This window comes from Ipomoea triloba, chromosome 7, assembly GCF_003576645.1.
Source record: "Ipomoea triloba cultivar NCNSP0323 chromosome 7, ASM357664v1".
Classification (NCBI taxonomy): Eukaryota; Viridiplantae; Streptophyta; class Magnoliopsida; order Solanales; family Convolvulaceae; genus Ipomoea; species Ipomoea triloba.
Genome location: NC_044922.1, coordinates 15846579 through 15854388, shown reverse-complemented (window position 1 = coordinate 15854388; position 7810 = coordinate 15846579). Strand labels below are relative to the sequence as shown.

The window sequence follows — 7810 nt, the reverse complement described above, 5'->3', positions numbered from 1 at the left end:
GGGGGGGGGGGGGGGGGGGGGGGGGGGGGGGGGGGGGGGGGGGGGGGGGGGAGTGAGAGAGAGAGAGAGAGAAGTGTGGAAGCTTCTTACCTCTTGTAAGAGACAATGCTGCGCGGACTATCTATCTGGTATGTACTACAATTGAACAAGACTTACAATTCAAATAGAATTATTAGTTCAATTTAAAATCCTATTTTCGTGCTTATTTAATATATTTGATAATAACAATTTGATCCGGGTATGATTATCTGTTCACACTTCACACCATGTTGTGATAGAGATTATTAGTGTTTTCATATTACTAATTCAAAATACAATTCCAAGTTACTTTATTTGTGTGCTATTGTGTTTGCTCTAGCTAGGCATCTCTCTTTACCGGTGGCTTATGTCATTTTGACACACTACAAGCGTTGTCATTATGCTGTCGAATTTTTGTCAAGATTGGAGCGTTCTTGATTTATCTCATCTGGCCCTGTGCTTATGTTGTTGGCTATGGTGTGACTTGGGCAAGGTCATTTTTTGTTAGACTAGGTTTAGTTTATTTTAAACTTGTGAGTTTATGCTTATTTTGTTTAAGTGTTGGCAAAATTGTGTCTTTCTTATTCAGACACTTGATGGTTTGGGACTTGGGGTTGACTTTTCTTTGATTTGAGGCTTACTCTCCTTGACTTTGTACATATTGGTTTGGATTAATAAATTGATAATTTTTGAAGAAGAAAAATATGATTCCAACCAGTCTAGGTTGCCCATAACTGATCCGCTCAAACTAAAAATGCCAACAAGTTGATCTTAATAGCAATCAAACTTGGAACCTTGTAATTACCGACAACCAATTACTTAACCGACATGATTGGGGTTACCCCATATCTTACTATGTATTCTACATGCCTGCCTACTTCTTTTTACCGCGATAATTTTCATAAATTATGACATTGTATATATTAAACAAATTAATAATTTAATTTCTTTTTACAAAACATATGAAAAACATTTTAAAATCCATAAAGATCCAAAGTTAAGGTCGGATGATCAAATGATTGATCCAAAGAGACATTCTCTATTGGGATTGAGCATATATAATGTTTAAATAGAGACTAAACGATACTTCCCTTTTAGTGTATGACTATGATATATCAAGCATACGTTTAAGGTGTGTAGTGAGGAATGAGGAGCAGTGTATAGTCTCATCAGTGGGTAGCAAACTAACATGGTGCAATAATGCATGCACAAATTATATTATATTCATTTGTCCTTACTTATCTAACTAAGAATGTTAACTGTCACATCTGCTCACTTTAAAACATATTTAAGTTTAATTTCAACCAACTTTAGTTGAGTGTCAACAAATGAAAGTTGTTATATAGTAGACCATGAACCGTGTTCGTCAAATACAATTGTAATATAATTAAAATGACACTTTAGTGTTGATATAATAAAATTAATATGTGTAGAAATGAAACTAGAAAACAGACTTCATTCAATAATGAATATTATCAAATGAAATTGTAGTATAATATAATTAAAATGATACTTTAGTGTTACTATTTTAATTTTTTATTTTTTAACTTTTTGATTGTTAGATTTTTTTTCTTGCTCTCCTCCCCCCTTATCCATCTCTCTCCTACATAGATATGATAAAAATTTCATAAAATTCTCAACTAATGAGGATGCTCTTAGTCCAACCTGTCACGTTCACACAAGGTGAAGGTCGATAGGATTAGACTGCGATTTGATGAGATAAGTTTGGTCGTAGTTTAGGAGGTGAAGTGGAGAAAAGACAGGCAGTTTTGCGCCAACTAGAGCTCCATAATTGTGGCTTTCAAAACACAAACCGCTGAAGACTACAAGTCAACGTAGAGTGGTCACACGCACGTTTGAATAAGTTGAGAAACACGTTTTCGTACAGCACTAATTATATTATAGGAAGAGCGTTAAGGTACCATAATTGGTTTCATTGATTATTGTCCGTTTGCGGTTCTGCCAGTATAGGATCGGAATACAATAATTTATGTACACCGAGGCGAGGTCCACTGTTGGATTGGTCGAGGTGGCTTAGATTGTGAAAATCATGTAGGAGCTGATCAAGTGTTACAGACATTTTATTACAGAAAAGCAAGAAAAATAAGAATAGCTAACAAACTAATCCTCGATCTACGTACTTGGACATCTGCTAAGAGAAAGTTCATGAGATTTAAAGGAGCATGCTTCAATTCTCTTATGTACAAAATAGAATATATGACTGTTAAGTGTCTAGTTTTATTATTTCTATATATGGTCCTGTTTGGTAAATAGCTGATAGTTGATTGGGTTGGCTGATTGGATTAAAAGGTATGATTAATTGATAATATTGGTTGATTGTAAAAAGTTGTTTGATAGATTAGCTGTTTGGTATAGTTTTTTTACTTAAAAAGCTAATTGAAAAGGCTACTTTGAGTAGACTTTTGAATTTTAGTATTTGGAGTCACAAAAAGCTTATTAACCAAACAACTAATAGTGGTCAAATAAGCCAAAATTGGCTGATAGGCTGATTATTTACGGGCCTATATGTTTGTATATTTGACATCCATTTTGTATGGTTTTGTGTTAATTAATTTGGAGTTAAGTGTGTTTATTTGATTCATTTGTGACATTTAGGTGGTTTATTTTGGGACATTGATACAATCATGTAAATTAGAAGTTGGATGTATTTTGAAGTTAAATTAACACAAATTAAACATGCATTCTGATAATCAATTGAGGACTAAAAAGGCAAGGAGATTGATCGAGTTCGAGCATCAAGGCAAAAAAGAAGAAAAGTTGATTTTTAGAGGAAAAATGATATTTGTACCCTAAGGGAGTAAAATTCTCGGCACGTGTTTTGATTTTATTTGAAAAAGATGAAAAGATAGTAATAAACACGGTGGCCCACATTTTTTGAATGAATCAAAAGGTGACATGTAAGCAAAGAGTATAAAATAAAGTAGAATGTGAGAGTATCTGTAGTATTACTCTTTTTAGAGTGAACATTGCCACCCACCGTCGCATGCAACTTGCAGTCAAATTTTGCAAATGAAACTCTATCATGCGATGTCTCGATGCTTTTACCAATGACTTGAAAGAAAGAGAATGACGTTACGGAACTTGTAACTACTATGCAACATCTCTAATATCTTTTTTTCCAAACCAAAAAAAAAAAATGAAGATAAAAGAGTATGCTTTTAATAAAGCGGGTACCCACTTTTGGGCGGCAACTTGGAGAGTCAAGTCCAAAGGTTTGCATGTCATTGGAACATGCATTGACTGCTATGCAAATATAAGAAAATAAAGTTGTGTTTTCACTATAGTTATAACTTCTTCTTTTTTAATTTGACATAATGATAAGTGATTTCGACAATTAGTATCAAAGCAGTGTACCAAGTCTAGCATCCTGCCATCCACTAGTCCATTTTTTGGACTTAGCCTACCAACCTCTGCCTAACAAATATAATTAGAATCCCAAAAAAATGGGAGCTAGACGTGGGTCATTGAAATCACACAGTAGACTGAAACTGCATGCACCACCCAATAACAGTTAATATACACAATAGAAGAAGGCATCATACTATCTGGCAGTAGGATCAGAATCCGAATACATTAAAATTATGAAATTTTTGACAGAACAATGATTTAGTGATTGAGTAACTGAACTTTAAACTTTCTTCTTTCTTCCCGCGACATGATTGGAATTCAAACTCCATCACAAACAATTTTGAGATGAACTCCACCAATTTAGAATGGAGCTGGATTTAAGTGAATATATATATATAGACTATCAAACATACAGTTACATGGAGGGTAGTTAATAATTAAATTTTAGAGTTTCAAAATTTAAATAATATTGATCAAGAAACTCAATCAAACGTTTTAAAATTGAATTATTGTATTAACCATTAAAAAAAATGATAATAATGAACAATCTTTACACGTAATTTTATCATTAATTTAAACTTAAATCTCTTGACTTGTAGAGCTCCAATATACTCTTCCATTACATTGCTTGCCAAGAATCTTCTCCAGCTCACTTGGCCTGCAAGGAAGCATGATTGCACCTTCATGTTCAAACCCATACTCCTCTGCAGCGTTTTCCAGCAACCTTAAAAAACAAGGATTCCTCAAACAACTCAGCGGAACGATGAATCTCTTAACCTTATTATCATCGTCCACCGCCCTCACCGCGAAATGCCCTTCTTTAACGTCGTTGGGGACATCAAAATCATCCAAATGATTCACCGGTGACCTCTTGCGTAGTAGAAAACTCTTCTGAAGCTTTTCCACTACTATCTTGAATTTCATACCATTCTTTTTGTTCCCATTTGCCTTGCTGGACGACTTTGCCATGATCATCTTTTTGTGTATTTCTTGTGTAGTAAATGAAGAATGAATTGAATTGAGGTGAGGTTGCATATAAGCATGTTAGGGTGGGCTATATATAGGTTGTTCGTTACAGTACAGTGAATTGGGATGGGGTCAGCCGGTCAGCGGTAAGATATAAGTCTGGGTTGGGCGTTAATATAACAGGAAACCGTTGCATGTGAATGAGGTTTCAATTTATCTTCAGACATCTTTTTTTTTTTTTTTTTTTTTTTTTAATGGAAAAAAAATACAGAGGAAATTAAAAGAAGATCAGAGCAGAGTACATTAATCTAGATCTAGCAACAATGATAACATACATACATTAGCTAGTAACAAATATGTACCACACTCAGAAGGAGAAAATCAATTAAAAGTAAATAATCTTTCTTGCCTACTTTCTTATCTTATTATATAAAAGGGAAAAAAATTGTAATTTTAGTCCCTCAATTGTTCATTGCTAGGGATTTTAGTTCTTGTCGTTTTTAGCATGGTAATATACACCTCTCTAACTCTTCATAAAAGTATGTGTAACATAGAGACATGCTTAATATGCACATATCATAATGCATAATATGCATACGCGCGTTTTTAATCTCACCAATTAATCTCATCCATAGATTTATTTTTTTAATGAATGAGATTGGTTCTCATACACTACTACAGAAATAACATGCATACAACGTTTCACATATAATGTCAATTTTTTGATAAACGGATGTTAAAAAAAAAAAAAATTATAATATTTTAAAATAAACCTTTGATGTCAGTTATTTGAAATAACCGATGTTGCATAGCAAAATAAAAAATAATTTAAAAAAGAATACATACAACGTCGGTTATATAAATAACCTATGTCGTATGCACTATTCGTTTTTATTATTATTCTAAAATTGGTAAATAAAAAACCGACATCGTATTGTTATTATTTTATTTTTTAATAACTAAGTACATGATATATGTTTTTTTAAAACCAACATTGTATACTACGGAATTTTTTTTAAATAAAAAATATTTATATATAACGACGTCGTATTTTGTTTTAATTAAAAAAATACAACAACAACAACAACACATACGATGTCGGTTATGTGATAAAACCGATCGACTTCGTATGAATACGTAATTTTTTTTTAAAAAAAAAAAAAAGCTACAACGTCGGTTATTTAAAATAACAGACGTCGTAGCCCTATTGTTTTTAATTTTCCCTCTTCTCTTCTTCTCCTACCAGTTGTAGCGCCTCCAAAAGACCAAAACCTCTTTTCTTCTTATTCTCTCCACTGCCACCGCGGTTGTCCACCTCTAGCCGTCCCCGCTGCCACCGCCGTTATCCACCTCTCACCGCCACCACCCCACCGTCGCTACCACAAACACCTCCTCCTATATTTTGAGTTTTTTGTATAATTTTTGAAATATTGTTTCAAATTTTGAATTTTTATGAATTGAAAATAATTATTTTAATATATTTCAAATTTTAGGAATTATTAAGTATATATTTTGAATTTTTGAAATATATATATATATATATATATATATATATATATATATATATATTTCAAATTTTTTGAATTATTGTATGTATATTTTTAATTTTATGAATTATTGTGTATATATTTCAAATTTTATATATGTGAGTATGAATGATTCATATATGTTGACGTGACCTCATAATAAGTTCAACTGTTAAAACAACCCAAATGTGTCATGCATGCCATGTTGGTAACTTGGAATGGATGAATGAATCCTCAGTGGCTATATGCTCAAACAACCCATGAGTAATTATTTTAGCATTATTGGTTTAATTAAATCTTAAATCTAAGAGTCCCTCACTTCCTGTTATGAAAATTGTGAGAGCAAGTAAATCGCAAGATGTATCTCAAGCAAGGTCTAAATGCTTGCTTTTTGCTCTAAACTAGGCAGTAAGTATTTGCTGAGTCATTACACACGCATTCAATCATTCAACCACTGAGCTATACACGGGGCTTATTATATTTTGGCATTATTGAGATTGGGATGGCATGGTGTTGGCGTGCATGGTACTATCGCGTGCAAGGAAATGTGGTAATTCTTGGAGTGACACAACATTACCGCAGGTGGTGGGGTTTTCTGTTGGTCGTGCAGTGTGATTATTTCTTTGCATTTTCCTTTCTTTTGTTTGTTTTAGGAAATTACTTAAAGTAGAATAATATTGCGTAGTTGTTGCCAGTTCATGATATGATGTACGCCAATCATCTTGGCTTTTTGACCCATGCACTTCAACTCAATCGCCGAAAAATTATAACCAATTTGATAGATGGGAGAAGAGAGGATGCTTCTTACCTCTTGTAAGAGACAATATTGCACGGACTCATCAACTATCTATCTGGTACTACAATTGAACAAGACTTACAATTCAAATAGAATTAGTAGTTGAATTTTAAAATCCTATTTTCGTGCTTATTTAATATATTTGATAATAACAATTTGATTGGGGTAAGATTATCGGTTCACACCATGTTGTGATAGAGATTATTAGGGTTTTCTTATTACTAATTCAAATACAATTCCAAGTTGCATTAGGTTTTTGAGCTATTGTGTTTGCTCTAGCTAGGCGTGTCGCTTTAGAGCTTGCTTGGCTTTTGAGTTGCTTATGTCATTTTGACACACTTCGAGAGCTGTCACTAAATTATGCTCGCTATTTAACTTTTGTCAAGATTGAAGCTTTCATGATTTATCTCGCCCGGCCTTGTGCTTATGTTGCTGGCTATGCTGTGATTTGGGCAAAGTCATTTTTTTTGTTAGACTAGGTTTAGGTTATTTTAAACTTGTGAGTTTATGCTTATTTTGTTTAAGTACGTGTTGACAAAATTATTGTGCATGCCTTTCTTACTTAGACATGCACTTGGTGGTTTAGGACTTGGGGGCGACTTTTCTTGGATTTGATGAGACCTACTCTCCTTGACTTTGAACATATTGGTTTTGATTAATATATTGAAGGGTTTTGAAGAAAAAAAAATACAATTTCAAGTCATGATAAGACTGAGTATAAAGTGACTAGGAAATGATTAATCAAATTAAATATGATTGAACAACTCTGGTTAGATATGATAACGTGAGATTGAGATGTGGATGATCCAGAATGCAAGGTAAGAAAGTTATGGCAAAAATTTGTGTGTCTTACGAATCCTTCTTCATGAGACGGGTTGGACCAAGATGAAATGTAATAGGAATAACGTTCAAATTAGCCACTGAACGTACCCTAAAAGTGTAATTAGACCACTAACCAAAAAATAATGCAATTAGGCCACTGAACACTCTAAAATGTATGCAATTTTACTTGATAGCAAGTTACCATCTATTTCATCAGGTTACATGCTTATGTGGACGGTGAGTTGACATTTTAAAATAATTTTTAATAATAAATTTTAAAAATATAAATTAAAAAAAAAAAAAAAAAAAAAAA

At 33.0% G+C, this 7810-nt stretch overlaps 1 protein-coding gene across 1 annotated transcript; it reads right to left on the bottom strand.

Annotated features, from left to right (window-relative positions):
* Positions 1–3925: 3925 nt before the first annotated feature.
* On the bottom strand, positions 3926–4365 carry LOC116026006 (protein SMALL AUXIN UP-REGULATED RNA 10-like). Its single transcript, XM_031267450.1, has one exon. The coding sequence runs from the start codon at positions 4360–4362 to the stop codon at positions 3967–3969; it is 396 nt and encodes a 131-aa protein (XP_031123310.1). The 5' UTR covers positions 4363–4365; the 3' UTR covers positions 3926–3966.
* Positions 4366–7810: the final 3445 nt, after the last annotated feature.